Source organism: Chenopodium album, chromosome 5 (assembly GCF_948465745.1).
Source record: "Chenopodium album chromosome 5, dcCheAlbu1.1, whole genome shotgun sequence".
Classification (NCBI taxonomy): Eukaryota; Viridiplantae; Streptophyta; class Magnoliopsida; order Caryophyllales; family Amaranthaceae; genus Chenopodium; species Chenopodium album.
In genome coordinates, this window is record NC_137838.1 from 54,281,820 (window position 1) to 54,300,229 (window position 18,410).

At 35.8% G+C, this 18,410-nt stretch overlaps 1 protein-coding gene, 1 long non-coding RNA gene and 1 pseudogene across 5 annotated transcripts; 2 read left to right on the forward strand and 1 right to left on the reverse strand.

The window, feature by feature from the left end:
- Window positions 1–810: 810 nt before the first annotated feature.
- Window positions 811–10,077, reverse strand: LOC145632110 (epoxide hydrolase 1-like; annotated as a pseudogene). Its single transcript, XR_014112486.1, has 4 exons — window positions 9,552–10,077; window position 9,026; window positions 7,208–7,438; window positions 811–1,240 (listed from the first exon to the last, which is right to left on the reverse strand). The product of XR_014112486.1 is annotated as an epoxide hydrolase 1-like (transcript).
- LOC145632111 (uncharacterized) lies at window positions 1,523–4,352 on the forward strand. 3 transcript variants are annotated; one of them, XR_014112489.1, is made up of 4 exons: window positions 1,523–1,873; window positions 2,028–2,202; window positions 2,293–2,363; window positions 3,891–4,352. It is a non-coding gene; the product is annotated as an uncharacterized LOC145632111 (long non-coding RNA). The 3 variants fall into 3 exon arrangements; XR_014112488.1 differs by having other exon boundaries at window positions 1,573–1,873; window positions 3,888–4,351; XR_014112487.1 differs by having other exon boundaries at window positions 1,579–1,873; window positions 4,024–4,350.
- A 6,858-nt stretch (window positions 10,078–16,935) lies between the features above and the next one.
- On the forward strand, window positions 16,936–17,463 carry LOC145632907 (uncharacterized). The gene has a single exon (XM_081685232.1). It carries the CDS (start codon window positions 16,936–16,938, stop codon window positions 17,461–17,463), a length of 528 nt encoding a protein of 175 aa, XP_081541358.1.
- The last annotated feature ends 947 nt before the right edge of the window (window positions 17,464–18,410 follow it).

Below are 18,410 nucleotides of genomic sequence, written 5' to 3' on the forward strand. Positions count from 1 at the left end.
TCGAAATTGATTGTATGCAAATTTAAATTGTATCCAAAATTGAAATAATTTTTGCGAAAATTTATAAACTCGAAATTGATTATGAACTAAATATGATATGAAATTAAGTATAATTTGAAATTAAATACAATCTGTAATTAAATACAATCTAAAATTAAATACGGTCTGAAATTATGAAATTAAATTGAAATAATTTGTACCTTTTTCAACAGTAATTGAGCTCGAAATTGATTCTATAGGTGAATCAGATTCTTCTTCAATCATCATTCTGTTGTTTGATTTCTTCATTTTTGTGATTTGAATTTTCAGAAATTTGAAGATTTGAATGCTTTGAAGTTTAAGTAAATGAAGGAGTTCTTAGTTTCGCGAAATGAATGCGTTCACAGTTTTGATAGAAAATGACGACACTCAAAATTTGAGGAAAATGATAAATGATAAAAAAATTCACACATTTTATAAATTGGCGCGCGGGTTTTGGTCAAGTATCTCAGGACCGCGCCTTTTTTATTAAGAGCCCGGTCTGACGTGAGTCCAGTCTCACACAAAACGCTTCGAAAATAAAATAAGAATAGGCAAAACGAGCCTTAGAGAACCACCTATAGACTTGGTGCAAAAGTAGTATGACGACCTATAGATGCGAGCGAACAAGTATAAAATATTGGGGGACATAAATGATATCAGCAGTCGGAAAAATTGCCAAATTATGATAATATACCCTTGGTCTGAATTCAAGTTAGTGTGGAGTTTTGTGAGCCAAATTTGGTTCAAACTTGACAATTTACCTCAATACATATTGCACAAGCTTTATCTTAATATATCTATATATTCTTGAAATATCAAAATGTGATAATTATAAATTTAACATATAAAATTTAGGATCGGGATAAGTGCAACATGAATTTACAAAACCTTAAATATAACTCATTGCATCGTCTAGGGACAATAATATTGGCAAAGAGGCCTTATTGTCATGGCAGGTTACATTGGCCTTAATTAGAATCTTTTGATGAAATTATAAATATGATTGGAGATAACATCAGGCTTCTCTTGCTGTATGAAATGACCTACTTGTTCAAGTATGACCACATCTTCTAAGAGTGGTACATCCTTTTTCATCCCACCTTGATTAACGTACTCCTTTACACCAGGCATATAGTATGTTAAGTCCAAGTCACCTACAATAAATTTCACAGGTACTTTCACCTTTGCTACTGTCCATGCTACTGTGAGTTCCCAGTTTCTGGAACAAAAATGAAAAATGTTATGATGGATGAGAGAAAGATAAACTAACTTTTATAAACTTATAATATAATACTTTATTTGTTCCTAATAATTGATACGTTTGAGCTTTTTTCATTGTTCATACACTAAGTTTGAGCTTAGTTTTTTTTTTTTATTTTTTTTTATTTATTTTTTTTATTAATGTACTAAAAATAAATTTTATCATGAAATATATGATAGTTATATAGGTTATAAATTTATCCCTACTTTTTAAAAAGTGGAAAAATGCTCTTATGAACAGTGTGCAGACTATTATACCCCAAAAAGAGTTTATTTACACATTTACCCCGACTTAAAATTTAGCCATTCCTTTCATTCTTCTTTGTGTGGCTCTCTGTTCATCTTAACAATTCAAGTCTCGGTAACGTTTTTTCGTTTTTGTTCCTCTCTCTAATTCTCTAACACCAACTCCTCCATGGCTTATCCTCTCAATCTTTCATTATCCTCACCTTCTCTTTGGTCATTTTATACCCTGCTATTCGACTTCATATGACAATTGATAGACTTCTTCTTGGTAGATAGTTCATAAAAAGGAAGTTAACAAGGTTAGTTTAATGGTTTTACACGGTTAAGGGAAATACCTTTTTTAAAGGTAATACTGATCTTTTTTTCAATTTCAATTCACTTATTTTTCTAGTGTTTTGAATCAAGCAAATTTTAAATTTTGGGTATTATTCATTTTAATGATTTTGGGTGTGGGTATTCATTTAATTTCCCTAAATTTGATTGGTTTATGAAAAAAAAAGGTGGCTAATTGAAGTGAATAGGAGCACCAAGAACACTGTATGCAAATGAAATATACCAACTTCAATTGATTTTACTAGCACATGAGGTCTCTTTCTATTTTAAGGAGTCAAGTAAAGGTTCAACGAGCTTCGTTGCAAGACTATGGCAAAAAAGAATTTTCGAGTAAATATTCTGGTAATTTGCTGATTTTCATGTTAACTTTGCTTTTCTAAGTATATGTGTTTTTTTTCCTTCTTAAACGTTGTTCTGATTGTTGCTGCACAGGTAATCTATTCACCCTCGGCCCTCGGCACCAATTCACTCTCTTATATTTTTTTATGGCCATATATACTTAGGTAAACACTTGTTTTCCAGAAATTCGTTTTAAGAACATTTTTGGAATTGTCTATACTTCTCATGGTAGTATCCCACTATATTGTTTTCGGAACAATCTGCCGCCAATTGATTATATCAATCACTTCTTTTTTAAATCTTATTTTTTGTTGATGTTGGTATTAAGTTGAGCAAATTGTCACTTTATAGTGAAAGGGTTGATTTTTATTAGCGTTGTAGAGAATTTCATCTCTTGTTGTTTGTGATGACAACTTGCAACACTCTTTAGATTATAATTAGCTCTCACATACATACTAATAATGTTTGTTATATCATATTGTAGGACTATTAATTTACTAGAAGGCAAGTTTATGGATGTGCTTGAACAATTGTCAGTTTTATTAAATGTATAACTGAATTATGCTAGGTTTGTATTCTTGTCCAGCCCTATATTCTCTTGTTATGTGTAGAATCTTTTGTCCCTTAACTAAGTTTTTTTAGGAGTGTAATCTTTAACTTATAAAGGTTAACCTATCTTGGTATTAGGAGCTGCATTCAGTCCATACTTAAAAGAAAAATGTAAGGTGTTTATGCATTTTCTCTCCTTGATAAAGAGTTTCTTAGCTTGGACCTTACTTCAATCAGCTGTTTGCGTCCCAATGTCCTTGATGAGACTTGTGTGGTTTGCTAATCAGCAGAATTCTATATGCTGCCTTTGCCTGAGATTTTGTATTCATTTATTTATGCTCTAGAGGTACTCTTTGAATAAGTATGTCGTGTTGTAGACTTGTAGTGTAAAGAACCAAAGAATTAGCCTAAGACTGTATTTTAATTTTTAAAACTTGGGGGACATTGTGGAAATATAACTACATATCCCATGTTGCGGGTTGATCCATTTTTATCAACTAATTAGTCTTAATTATGATTCTTTTTCGCCTGTATGACTTCATAATATTAAATTTGAAGTGATGGAGCTTTAACAGATTTAGGTATAATTTGCTTGATTCCATTTTTGCGTTGGACGAATGTCCTACTTCTTCTCCCACTGCATGTCCCTTTACCTATTACCAAGTGAAAATTTCATTTAATGAAGGTTATTTACCCAGTTAGTTAATTTCTCTTAACTAGGTGAATTGATGAATATGATAGCAGTATCTTATATTTGTTGCTCTTAGAATAAATTTTTCACAATTAGTAATTTGTTGATGTTATAAAAAACTAAGAGCCTTGGAGCTCTCCCAATGATGGTTTTCAAGAAGGAATCCTCGTCAAAAACAAATTATAAAATTTGATAGAGTAACATTGATCGAGAAACACTCTAATGATAATTTGGAGTACACTTTCATAATTCATGTATAATTTAAACTTTTCAAAGTATACAATTTCCATCATGAATTGTTTTGAAACATATATACACTTTGTATATAATGTTAGTTGTAGTTTAGCATAATTCTACAGTACAGTAGCATTTTTATTCCTCTAACATGTTATTGTTTAACTTAATTGATATTATTAGCAATATATTTTCTTGGCCATAATTTACTTAGCAGGAAAAGCTAGCATTGACATGGATTCAGACAAAGGGATGGACCAACCTGCAGTCAGATAGCAAAAGCGCAGTACAAGAGTTGAATGATCCTAACCAATCACACTATCTAACTCCAAAATTTTGGAAAATTATAGGGCAATGGTGCAGCAGCTGCCAGAAGTGAAGATTATTTATGAGGAAGGAGGGAAGAACAAGGTAGCTGACATCCTAACGAAAGATACAAGACAAAGGCTGAACATTTTGAACAACATTTGTAATATAGAGTATCCTCCTACTATATGTATTAAGGCCTTAACTAAGGACAAGACTTAAGTAGCAAAGGGATGATATCCCTCATGATGTAATTTTGGGTTCAACGATGGGGAACCAACTAACCAAACTATGTTCACCTATTTGACTTTAATTAATAAATCCCTCTTTTACCTAGAAAAAAAAAAAGAAAGAAAGCTTCTAAAAAGAACTACATTGTCATTTCTACTAGCACACTATCTGCATTATTGGTGCAAAAACATGCTAATAAACTTCCTTGTAAGGGCTAGCTATAGCTATCCGTGCACATCGCGCGCGTTGGCCACCATAGTAATATAACGTTTTATAATATCAACTTTTTTTATATATATTTACTAGATGAAGCCCGTGCGATGCATGGTTTGTTTGAATTTTCAAAAATAATTTTTTTTATACATATATTTATGTGCTAAAATTTGTTATATATTTAGATAAAATTCCTAATATCAAAAGATAATATTTTATATTTAATTAATTTAAATTGGAAAATCTCATTCGCCAATTTTGCTTACGTGGCATTTGAATTATTTAATTATAAAAGATTTTAATAATCTCCTGTTTAATTGGTTACTACTAAAATTTATAATCCTACATGGCACACTAAGAAAATTAGATCCTATGTGGCTCTCTAAAAACTCGGGAAAAAACTCCCCTTTATATATATATATTAGATTACTTCCTTTCTTTCGTAATAATTTCAACACTTTGACTTTTACACCATTCATAAGCTTACTTTGGCTATACTTTTTATTAATATATGAAGTCTAAAAAAAACATATGTTGCGATGCAGACTATTTATGAATTAGTCTTTATGGATATTTTCTTTATATTAAAGTTTTATATTTTTATTAAAGTGTTATTACAAATATTAATAGTTAAAGTTTTGAATTGACATGTGTGTCAGTCATAGTGTTGCGATTATTATGAAATGTAGGGAGTAATATTTAATCATATAAAACTAGTAAGGTAAAAAAAGTGCATTGACATGTATGTCAAATTTGCTTATATCAATTATATTGGAACAGAGGCCGAGGGAGTAAAAGATTGTAAGAAAAATGGGTGGATGTATATAAATGCTAATAATATAAGAAAATGTGTACAAGTACAGAAATCTATATACTTAAACTATAACGGAGTATATAAAATGCAAATATCCTTTATTGAGGCCATATCCCTCCTAAACTTTAATTATTTTATTTTTCTTTTTTAGATTTTAGGAAATTCTCTTTGGTACTCTTCAATTTTTGAAAATTCTTAATGGTGAAAAAAGTTTTATGAAATTATTTTTGGTACTAAGTAATTACCGTTTCTAATTCAATGGTGACATTAATGGTATAAATATGCAATTAAAGATAACCCTAGTTAACTAAAGACATAATGATTAATATAACCCTATTATTTAAATAAAAAAAAAACCAGCCATCCCAACCCCAACCCATTGCCAGCTCCCTCCTCGGGCGGCTGGCGACCCTCTCCCTTTCTTCCCCTGGCACCGACGACCCTCTCCGTGGTAGCATCACGTTGAAATTAGCCACTAATCTCCTTCCACCGGCCTGATTCTCTCTAACCTCCTTCCCCAATTCCCTCTAATCTTCTTCCCCCGATTCCTATCCCAACCCAGCCACCCCTCGGTGCCGGCATCGTACTGAAACGATACTCCGCCGCCACCTAGTAACCACCTTATGCATTCTCCTAATTATTAGCTCATGGTAATGCCGAGATTGGTTTAATTTCTCCTAATTCTTCACCAAGGTATTTGGATAAAAAAATCTGGGGGATAAATCCTTCAAATGTTATGCATCTAGGTTCATTCAACATCAATACAAGATTTCTTAGGGTTTTATGGGTGGTGATAGAGGTGGCAGCGCCACGAAAGAGAGAGGTCGGGGAAATGACCGGTGGGGTCATACTTAATCAACCTCTTCGGCTAGAACGGGGCATAGTAGGGCAGCGCCCAATACAACGGTAACTCCCATCGGCGCCGGTGTCGGGGTGGTTAGTAGGTAGGGGCTGGGTTGGGGGAGGACGGAAGAAGTGGGTGGTTTTTTAAAATATGGGTATTTTAGGCATTTTTCTTTTCCCTCCCTTTTAAAGCATTAACCATGGTTAAATTTCCTAAAAATTCTTAACTAATGTACCACCAAATTAGTTTTACAGATTATAGATTACCGAAAATAATTTGATATTTTAGTGTTTACCATTGAGGAGGGGAAAAACAAAGAAAACCAATGAGTACCATTGAGAATTTCCCTTAGATTTTTATATAATTATTAATTTGCAACATTATAATTAATTATTTACTTTTATGCACATATTTGACATTTTAATTTTTGAATTTCAATCAACTTTAGCTTTATAAGATATTTAATTTTTAGTTACGCTTAATTTTATAAACCTAGCATGACTCGAGAAATATCATATACGCTTACAATTAGTACTAAAAGCAATTGACAAAATTTTTTAGTTCAAGAAATAATCTATGACAAAAAAAAAAAAAAAAAAAAAAAGAAAAGAAAAGAAAAGATTGGGATAAAAAAATATATTATTTCTTTTACTTTTTAATAATCTATTAATAACTATTACTAAAACAAAACATTGCTGACATTATCAATCCTTAAATTATCCTACGTGTCATCTAACAATAAAAAAATTTCCTTCATTTTCTATGTGTGATGTCATCATTTATTTTATTTTTTCAACCTACACTATACATTTTTCAACCAAAAAAAAATTACCACCCTTTTATACACAAATGATAAAACTTTATTTTATGCATAATATTAAAAATTTAATTAAAGCGTACAACACACGAGTCTAATCTAGTTTAGATATATAAAACATAAAAAGTTCACATTACATTAGTTCAAAATTTTTAATTCATCAAAGTCAAATTTACCTAGTTTTCTGCAAATTAAACTAAGATGTGTTGAAGTTTCTTAAAAAAAGATGTGTTAAAGTTAGTAATCATAGTCCTCAAATCTTAGCTTACCAAGGTAATTAATGTAAGAGGGTGAGAAAGAGGAACATACAAATTTATGGGACGATAATAATTTAATCCTCCATTGAAGCCAGTCTGTGTAAATTTGTGAACGAATAGGTAGCTTCTTCTTTAGACACAAAAGAGGGAAATGGGAGCACATCTTTGAAAGCTTGTCCTTTGGGCAAAAACAAGGGCTCTGGGTTGCGATACGAAAAAAATTTCCTCAACAGTTTTTCAGCTCTGCCAGCTTCAGAAATTTCACTTTCAATTTCTCCCGGTACTTTCAATAATTTAACAATAAAACCAATTTATATTACGGAGTAATATATTATGAGATAATTATAATCACGTAAAGTGAAAAAAGGAAGAGTAATAAAAATAAATGACTATACATACTAGAGTAGTGACAATTCAATTGGGTTAGGGATATAAGAGAGAGTTATATCCTTTATTTTGATCTCGTTTGATCAACAATATTTTTATTATAAAAGTCAATGAACACTCATTTTTTTCATCATATTGTATCTAAAGTAAATGCACATTCCTTTTTTTTTTTTTTTTTTTTTTTTTTTTTTTTTCTATCATCCAATGCAGAGATGTCAAAAACTTGGCTAATTAGAGAAACAGTTCTGTAATAATGGAGTAAAACAATTGAAGTATTACCCAACCTGAACCAACTCGATGCTAACTGGCAACCTACGTATGAACTCAAATCTACATCCAATTTGATATTAACCGAAAATTGATTTAACCTTATTTAACCTAAAAAAGATTTAAACTTGAATTGGCACAAACCGTTAGTTACCTGACACAACTTGTTATTGACCTGGCCTATATGTTGACTTGTAACTCAATCGTATTTGATTTATCATTGTTGACTCGACTAGTCATTGACTAGATCCAATAAAGACATAAAACTAATATTAAATTAACTTGGCTCATTTTTGTAAATCATTAACAAGTTTAACAAATGATTTTTCCTCAGTATAATATGATTACAATGTTAAGATCATATAGTTATTTTATTAAAAAAAAGTTTTAATTTTAGGTTAATAACATATTGATAAATTTTGTTTGTATTAAGAATAGGTTAATAAAAAATTTATAATTAATAAAGGTTTTAACTTTTTTGTCAAAATAGATTATGTGAATAATGCAAAAAGTCAATATAGTGCTTTTAAATAAAATGAGGAACTACTCCTTTTACGCAATCATATAAGTAAAATGCCAAATTTATAATGTTTGGTCGAATTATGAAAAAGTGATATTGTTTCAAAAAATGAAAAAGTGATATTAATCCAACTTCCACTTGTCCAAAGTCATCAAAGAATGAACTAACTTACAGATTCAAATATTTTTAGACCCTAATTTGTGTATTTTGCAAAATTTGACGTTGTAGTAAATAATACTCCAATTTGTAGCTATTGGAAGGTCATCTTAATTCTCTAACGAACCTCATTATTGAACTAAACTGGTTCATTAAACTTTATATCCACTCTAATGTGACACTAAAACAAATGGAGTACTTGTAAAGAAACTTAAAAGCATCGAAATAAACTAAAATGGTTCATAAACTTTGTATCCACTCTAATGTAAAACTTAAACAAATAGAGTACTTGTACAGAAACTTAAGCATTGAAATAAGAAACTTTAAAGCATGTATGTTTAGGAGATAAAAAGAGAGGGGTAGCCGGGTAGGGATTATGGGAAAGAATCATTAGAATTCCTATACCACGTATTTAATTTTAGAGATCGAGGGATTAGAGAGGGATAGTAAAATAAAGAATTAAAGCTCTCCTTACCCCTCAAATTCTTAACATGGTATAAAAGGGAAGAGATAATGATTATAATGTAAAACCACATTTACCCTGTGTGAAAAGAAATATAAAACTAAAGGAAGGATAAAAAGTTTATTAATAAGGATATATTAATCAGTGTTGAACCCAGGTTACTTTGTCACTAACCAAATTTAACAGTAATTTTGTTACTTATCCTATTTTTATACCAAATAAGTGTTACAAATTATAATATTTTGTGGCTAGCCACACCTTGTGACTAGCCATTATAGGAGTTATTTCGTTAGTATTATAAGGGTTACTCGGTCAGTTTCACGGGTTTTACTTCATCAGTGCTGTAGAGATTATTACTCGGTCAAATTATAGGCGTTACTCGGTTAGTGTTATAGGATTTATTTTATTAATTTATAAGCGAACACATAGTATGACCAGCTGCACACAAAACGTGTTGAGGAAAGGTTAAAACAAATTTTAACCTTATTCCACTTACTAATTCCTTATTCTCTATTATCCTATTTTTTGTATCCATTATACCAAACAACAATGAAATATGCTCCAAATTAAATGAACAAAAGATCCTAAATGATAATAAATTACCTGAAAGCGGGAAATATAATAGTCATCGCCATAGGCAGCACGAAGCCCATCAACTGGCTTGGTTTTAGGGTTTCGGGGAGAGAAAGCCACGCTAAGGTTCACCAATGCCTTCACACGATCAGGCCGAAAGAGGCAGAACCACCAAGCAATCATTGCGCCCCAATCATGGCCAACCACAAAAACCTCCTCTACTCCCAACTCATCAATCAATGCCACCAAGTCACCCACGATGTGCCCGTAAGTGTAACTACGGGGATCCGTTGGTGCGTCTGTGTCGCCTTACTCCCTCATATCGGGGGCTATGGCATGGTAACCAAGAGCCGAGAGGGCCATGATTTGGTGCCTCCAAGAGTACCATAATTCAGGGAAGCCATGAATGAAGAGTACAATTGGTGCCCCCTTAACTCCTTTCTCGGCTACATGCATATTTATGCCATTCACGTGAACTTTCCGGTGTCTTATGCCGTCGGATGTTTCCATTTTTGTCTCACCAAAGTTTAGTTTTTTGGTGGAAAATGAAGTTGGTTGGTTGGTTTTATGGTTTTTGCTTTTTTTGTTGTGGTCTTGTTATTTGTGGTACTTGAGAAGTTCTACATAAAAAACGTGATGAACAACTAAGGAGTGGACCAAGTATCAAATAGGAAATGAATTATATCCATAGCTTTCTCAAATTGTTTTGCCATTGTAGTGTCGTTGTTTCTTTCATTTAAAAGAGTACAAATTACTCTAATTATTTTTCTTAGGAGTTAGGACACATATGAATTGGAAATTTGACATAAAAAGTGAATGGTGCGTGTATGCTTTTCATAGTTGTACAGGATAGCCGGTAGCATCTGCTGATTAGCCGGTAAAAGAGCATTGTGCAGCTTGTCCCTTGTTAATTATCGTACCTACTATCACCTCTATCGGCATTCCTCTCCGCCACGTGGAGAGCTGCTTTAGACCACGTAGGCACCTGCTGCCTATAAGGTCGGTTTGCCACCTATTAGTATAGGTGGCACCAGCTTGGTTGTGTTTCTATAAATACCCAAGCAAATTCCCATTAAAAAAGTACAATCTCTCTCTCTCTAAAACATTTTCTCTCTCTTCTTTCTCTTTCTTCTCATCAAAGTACTATCTTTAGCATCGGAGCGGTTATTCCCGGATAACCCCCGGGTTAGCTAATCTGTATTGGCTGTGCAGGTGTGCAATTGGACGGTAAATCATTACCTGCCCTCAGATATTAATGGAAGCGGAATTCACCCGGAACAATTGGCGCTAGAAGGAGGGGCAGTAATAACTTCTATCGTCTAACAGAGCCTTCAGCAGTCATGGAAGGAAGTAAAGAAGCTACAACGCCGATGTCAGAAACCGAAAATCGATAGTATGACAGCAATATCCTTAATGTCAATGCAATTAAAACCATAAACAACATACCTGAGGTCGTGGTCGAAGATGAAACTCATCTCCTTCACGGGAATACAAAAAACATGCCAATAACACTTGACCAGAATAGGGCAATAACCCCAGATCCTTTGGAAGGGTTTACTCCAGAGGAATTAGAAATAACGGCCAAGGTCATGCGGGCAATGTCTAGGAAAAGAAAGGAAGCTGAGCTAGCAGCTGGTGAAGTATTAGGTGATGTACCGGCAAAGCAAGTAGTTGTGAATCTTGAAAGTCAGTTCAGTCAAGTAGGGAAACAACCCCTTTCCCAGGCTCGGGTCTGAGAGGCAATAATATCGGCTGAGCGCCAAATCACACGTGACACCCAAATCGGGGACTCAGGTTCTTATCGGCATGAAGTTAACAGTGGATTGGAAAGGCGGGTAGCCCGGGCATTTGTTAGGCCAAGGATATCCCCATTCACCCAGGAAGTACTTGATCAACAAATGGAGAAGATAAAAATTCCATCATGTACATTTGACGGTAAAGGAGATCCCAAGCGATATGTGGTGGCTTTTGAGAGCCACATGTTTCTGTACGCCAATACCGATGCGGTATGGTGCAAAGTCTTTCCGACAACCTTGACTAGAGCAACCTTAGACTGGTTCTCCAATTTGAAGCCAAGTTCTATTGACTGCTTCGAGACCCTAGTGGAGTTGTTCACGGGCCAGTACATAAGCAACAGCGCAAGGCAGAGGACATCTGGTAAACTTATGGCAGTCCAACAGCGGAAAGATGAATCGCTAAGAGACTTCATCAAGCGCTTCAATAACGAAGCTAATACCATACCAAAATTGCAGCAAGAAATTGCCGTGATGGCCTTGATGAACGGTTTGGGTGATAATGACTTCAAAAAGTATATGGCACGGAAATCTTTCCCGAATCTAGGAGTAGCGTTCGGCAAAGCTCACGAATATATAAAGAGTAAGGAGCTTGATGTGTCTATATTCTATAGTATTTTACCCTCGTCCCTTGGTCATAATTAGTAGTATTTTTGGCTCTTTAGGGCCATTTTTATTACTAATTGGTGTTTTCTAGTGTTTTCGTAGATTTGGTTGACTTTTGCAAGGATTTGCACTTTTGGAGCATTTTCCCGAGATATTATGGAGCAATTACGAGCATTGGAGAAGCACGACCAGTTTTTATAGCCCAGGGCCGGTTAGAGCCATCGAACCGGTGATTAAGGGCTCGATATATGTGATACCGGGGCATTTGGACCGAGTATTCAAGACTCGAAGAAGAAACCCAGATTGGCCTGAAGAATTGGAACACAATCGAAGTCCAAATAGTGGCCCAAGAGAGCCGCCCGGCCAAAGAGGCTGGCGCCCGGAGGCGCGCCCGGCCGGGCGAGGGAAGCAAAGGCTGGCGCCCGAAGTCGCGCCCGGCCGGGCGCGAGAAATGTACCTGATGGAAAAAGGCGCGCCCGATCGGGCGGTGCCTTGCCCGATCGGGTGCGTGTTATTGTTAGGAGTTAATTATTCAACGTTTAAGTTTGTTTTAGTTTAGGATTCTTACGGAGTATAAATACTTTCCCGTAAAACGAGTTTAGGCACCTTCTTTTACTCTTTCTTAATTATTTCTTAGATTCTGTCTCTCTACTTAGCTTTTAGATTAGTTTCTCTCTCATACACTTTGTTCTTAAATCTATCTTAATTCTAGATTTTCTTTGGTAACGATTTCTCTTCTCTTAATCTTAGTTATTTATTTTATTCCTTTGATCATGTTTTGTTTTATTGCTTTGATTAGTTTAGTTTTTATTATGTGTGAGTAGTTCTATTTCTAGGGTTTATGGGGATCCATAAATAATATGAAGGGGTAATTTATTGTTGTTAATTGCCAATGCTAGATTAATTTCCTATTGATTGATTTAATGCTCTATGACTAGATTTGCGTAGATCTTTTATGCATGAGTTTAACAATATTAATTCGAGATTCGACAGATGAGAATTGATGTTTAGGTCTAGTTTCAATAGGCAGGTTAATATATAAATGGTTAAGTCGAGATTCGAGAGATGAGATTTAATACCGGTAAATTAATTGTGTGATTGTAATACGTAGCGAAAGCCCTTTATGATCTGATTAATGTATGCATTGATGATTGATTATTGTGTTTTACCCTGGAATATTATTTATTGGTGAACCTATGCCCTGGATCCTTTTATTCATTGTTTTCTCTTTATTCTTAATCTTCGTAGTTTAGTTTCATTTCCAAATTTACATATTGGTTACTTTATAATTTAGATTACTTTAATTAATTAGGAATAGAAAGACTCGTTTCTCTGTGGATTCGACCCTACTTCCCTATCTATAATTAAGTAGCCATATTTGAAGTTGCCTTCGCCCTAGACATGAAAGGTTTAATTTATGAGGGTTTGGTCCCAAATCTCTCTTTCAATTATTTAATTTAATTGTTGTTTGTTTTATTATTTTCCTTGAAGTTACTAACGCGTGTATTTTGTTATTAGAAAGAGGTACGAGGCATCAAAGTAAGTACTTTAATGGTTTTTATTGATGTTATGATATAGAGTTCATTCTTAGGTTGTTATTATGATATTCCTAGTATCATGTCTAGGGTAACCTTAATATTAAGTATGATTAAAAGTATGATGCCTTTTATGTTCTTCCTAATGTTTATGATTGTTAGTATCATGTTAGGGTTAAAGATTTGATTTTTAATGCTTAGTGACATGCTAGGGTTTGTTATTAATCTTGTTAGTATCATGCCTAGGATCTTGCTATAATTATGCTTTAACATGATTTATGATTATTAATTATAATCTTATGATTATTTTAATTATAATTTTATGATTATGGTTATTATTTATGATGATCATCATTATTATGTTGCTTGATATATATATTATTGTTATTGCTTGATCACACCTTTTAATTGCATGTTTAAAGGGAATTTGTACTTGTAATCACGCGTATATAAGATAATTAATAATCTTGTTTAGGGTTAATATGATTATAATTCAAGTGATCGCCAATAATAGATTTATTTGTGCATTAATATTCAACCAACATAGATAAAGAGGTTTAGGGTTAATCCTATTGCTTGCATGTTAGTCTGAAAGCGCACATGAATACGATCTGAATAAAGTAGAGGCCTATTATTAGGGCAGGTTCAATCTCTTTTAGGTTGGATTTGTACCTTCATCCCCGAACCCTATTTGGTTCAAGACCTTATGGAGTTGACGATCTCTTGGATCGTTAAGGGGTGTAACCTTCACCTTGTGAACGGTTTACAAGTTCCTAAAACTTGTTGGCGACTCTTTTGCTCTATCTTCTTTCCCTTTGGACGCCACCGTACTCTAGTGTATGATCACAGTGGGGTTCAAGCTAGGGGATTAATGCTTGAAATATTCCCTACAGGAGCAAAAAAGACTTTGTCAGAATACATGCACATAGTGAATGCACTAAGGGTAGAGGAACGACCCCGACCTTCCTCTATGCCTTCAATATCTTTTTCAGAGGCAGACGCCAAGGAAATAGTTCTTCCCCATGATGATCCGTTAGTATTAATACTAACAGTTAATGGAGCCGATATCTAGCGAGCGCTTGTTGATGGTGGAAGCTCCGCCAATATCTTGTTCGCAAAGGCTTTTGATGCCATGAGAATCGGCCGAAAGTACTTGATGCCAATATCCTACATGGTGATAGGTTTCAATGGGTTGACGGTAAGACCCGAAGGTAGCATAACTTTGCAAGTTAGAACTGACGAAGGTGCAACGGTTAGGGACGTTATGGCGGAATTTCTGGTGATCAACGTACCATCGGTTTATAACGCTAATGTCGGCAGGCCTTTGATTCATGAAATACAAGCCGTAGTCTCTACATATCACCTGACAATAGTATATGTATCAAACGCCGGAAGAACGGAGCTTGTGAGGGGAAGTCAAACCATGGCAAGAGAATGTTACGTCTCGGCACTGAAGCAACCAAGCCGACAACCTGCCTATGAGCAGGCAGCGCATAAAAGGGAGCGAGCTCCGTCCACGCACGATCTGGCAATGGAAAATTTTGATACTCGACCGATAACGGCACCACGCCCCTCACGGGGGGGGGGGGGGGCGAGACCGTTGAGATCGAGTTACAACCTGGGGTCCTAGGAAGGGAAGTGCGTGTTAGGTCCGATATGGATGTCGACACGCGCCGTCATTTGGTAGAACTCTTGCGGGAAAGCGCTGATGTGTTTGCGTTCTCTACAGACGAAATGCCAGGGATACACCCCGATGTCATGATCCATAAGTTAAATGTTGATAGAAAAGCAAGGCTGGTTAGACAGAAGAAGAGAAATTTCTCAACGGAAAAGATAGAGGCCATACAATCAGAAGTCAACAATTCAAGTTGCTAGCGGCAGGGTTTATTGAGCCTTGCACATATCCCGAATGGCTAGCAAATGTGGTCATTGTTAAGAAGCCATTAGGGAAATGGAGAATGTGTGTGGATTTTATGGATTTAAACAAGGCCTGCCCAAAATATTTCTATCCCTTACTTAGGATAGACAGACTCGTAGATTCAACTTCCGGTCACGCCCTATTGAGTTTCATGGACGCTTTTTCTGGATATCATCAGGTCAGTTTATATGAACCAGATTGAACAAAGGTGGCATTCATCACTGAAGCCGGGGTATTCTGTTACTAGGCTATGCCGTTTGGGTTGAGAAATTAAGGGGCCACAAATCAGAAGTTGGTGGATCGAGTTTTCGTGAATCAAAAGGGAAGAAACGTAGAGGTATACGTGGATTATTCGATTGTAAAAAGCCGTTTGGCCACAGATCACGTTGCTGATTTGAGAGAAACCTTTGAAACCCTTCGGCACTGCCGGATGAAGTTAAATCCAGAGAAGTGCGTGTTCGGTGTTTGATCAGGAAAGTTTCTAGGATTCATGGTAAGAGAAAAGGGTATAGATGCTAACCCAAATAAAGTTGAGGCAATCTTTGGTTTGCAAGAACCGAAGTCGATAAAAGATATACAAAAGCTTACCGGCCGTGTGGCTGCATTGACAAGGTTTATCAGCAAATCAGCCGACAAAGCCTTACCATTTTTTGTGGTCTTGCGTCTGAACAAATCGTTTTTGTGGGGGAAAGAGCAATCCAAGACATTAGAAGTGGTGAAAAATCACTTAAGGTCCTTACCCACCATAGCAAGACCGGAACAGGGAGAAACCCTTCAGCTGTATATCTCGGCGTCTCCAAAAACGGTAGCGGCGGTGCTCCTAGTAGAATGGAAAAAGGTTCAAATGCCTATTTATTTTGTAAGTCACGTCCTAAATGTCGGGCAAAGACGGTACCCACTGGTTGAGAAAATTGCGTACGCATTAGTCATAGCTGCACGAAAGTTACGACCTTACTTCGATGCCCATACAATTGACATTCTAACAAACCAACTGTTAGAGAAATCTTTACAAAAGATGGAAACCTCTGGACGCCTACTTAAATGGGCGGTAGAGTTGTATGAGTACGTTATAACGTATAAACCGATAGTATCGATCAAAGCTCAGGCATTGTCTGACTTTATCATGGAAACATCTTACTCCGAAGAAGAAGAGGTTATCGGGACGTGGAAGGAATCAGTTGACGGCTCCTCAGCTTCGATGGTTCGGGGCTCGGTATAATAATGATCTCCCCACAGGGAGATATGTTCGAATATTCCATCAAATTTAGATTTAAGGCCTCGAACAACGAAGCCGAATATGAAGCAGCCTTGACGGGGATACAGTTATGCATCTCTGTTGAAGCAAAGCGTGTCGAACTGACAACAGATTCGCAATTAGTAGCAAATTAGTTCAAAGGCACTTACAAAGCTCGGGAGCCAACAATGACACCAAATCTGGCGAAACTTAAAAGTATAACGACTAATCTGGAGTACTTTGAAATAGTGTTAGTTCCTCGAGCTAAGAACACGCAAGCAGACGCGTCGGCAAGGCTTGAAAGTTCAATGATTTAGAGCGCACAGTAATGGTTGAGATTTTGGAAAATAAGAGTATTGACGAAAAGGCCCCTAGGGAAGTGAACTGTACAAGCAAAGGCCGAGTATGGTATGACAATATCTTAGCCTACAAAATGCATAACGTCCTACCCAGTGATAAAGCTGAGGCAAGAAAAGTCAAGAAAGACAGCGTTTGGTTTGTTATGTTTAGGGGCATGCTATACAAGTGGGGGTTTTTCATTACCATTGCGAAGGTGTATAACAGCCTACGAGTTGGCAAGGCTAGTGGAAGAGATAAACACGAGGGTGATTGCGGAAATCATGCCGGAGGACGGTCAATGGCCTTGGAAGCAATGAAACGAGGTTATTATTGGCCGACAATGAATGCAGATACTTTGGAGTACGCCAAAAAATGCAATAAATTCCATAAATATGGGCCGGTGATAAATCAACCCCCGAATGATTTAACATCCATTCTCAACCTGATTCCGTTGCACAATGGGGAATGGATATTGTCGGACCATTTACCTCCGCAACGGGTGGCCGTAAATTTCTGATAGTAGGAATAGACTACTTGATTAAATGGATAGGAGCATAACCGGTAGCAAAAATCACAGCAAATGAAGTAAAAAAGTTCATTTGGAAAAACATATTCACCCGATTTGGATTGCCGATAGAAATGGTGTTTGATCATGGCTCCCAATTTGATTGTAGCCCGGTTAAAGATTTTCTCAGTATATATAAGGAGAAATTTGCATATGCAGAGGTGTGTCATCCGCAATCAAATGGGCAAGCCGAAGCCGCAAACAAGCAGATACTTGGTGCGCTAAAAAAGAAGGTAGAAAATGCCAAAGGCATGTAGGCGGATTTGATACCCGAAATATTATGGGCAAATCAAACAACGACGAGAGAAACTACGGGGGAGTCACCTTTCAACCTTGCTTTCGTCTCGGAAGCAGTGGTTCCTGCCGAAGTTGGCCTCCTTACGTTCTGCATCCAGCATTTTTTGTGAAAGTCAAAATGATTTACTCCTTAGACAGCAATTAGACTTCCCACCGGAATTAAGGCTAACGGCCGCTATATAATCCACAACATACAAAAATCGTATGAGTCAGGCATATAACAAGCGCGTTCACTATTGGCCCCTGGAAGATGGAGACCTAGTTCTACGTAGAACTGCTGCAACGGGCAAGGGGAACGCAGAGGGAAAGTTCACTGCCAATCGGGAAGGACCTTACCAAATATATGAAACTTTGCGACAAGGATCCTACCGGCTTATGACTCTAAAAGGGGTACCCTTGAAGAACGTTTAGAATGCAAGTGTTCTGAAAAAATATTTTAATTAGAATCTTATGTATTTTTCGTACTATTTAAAATATCGGAATGACATGTAGTCATACGCTTATTTAAAGTACTTACAAGTTTTGTAATTTGTTTCAGTAAGGCTATGGCCGGTAATAAAGTTTGATAACACCTATGAAGTGCAAAACCCCCTTACTTTCGA

Bases quoted from the DNA above. Each gene is read 5' to 3' on its own strand.
- LOC145632907 (XM_081685232.1), top strand. From the start codon at position 16,936: ATGGTTGAGATTTTGGAAAATAAGAGTATTGACGAAAAGGCCCCTAGG.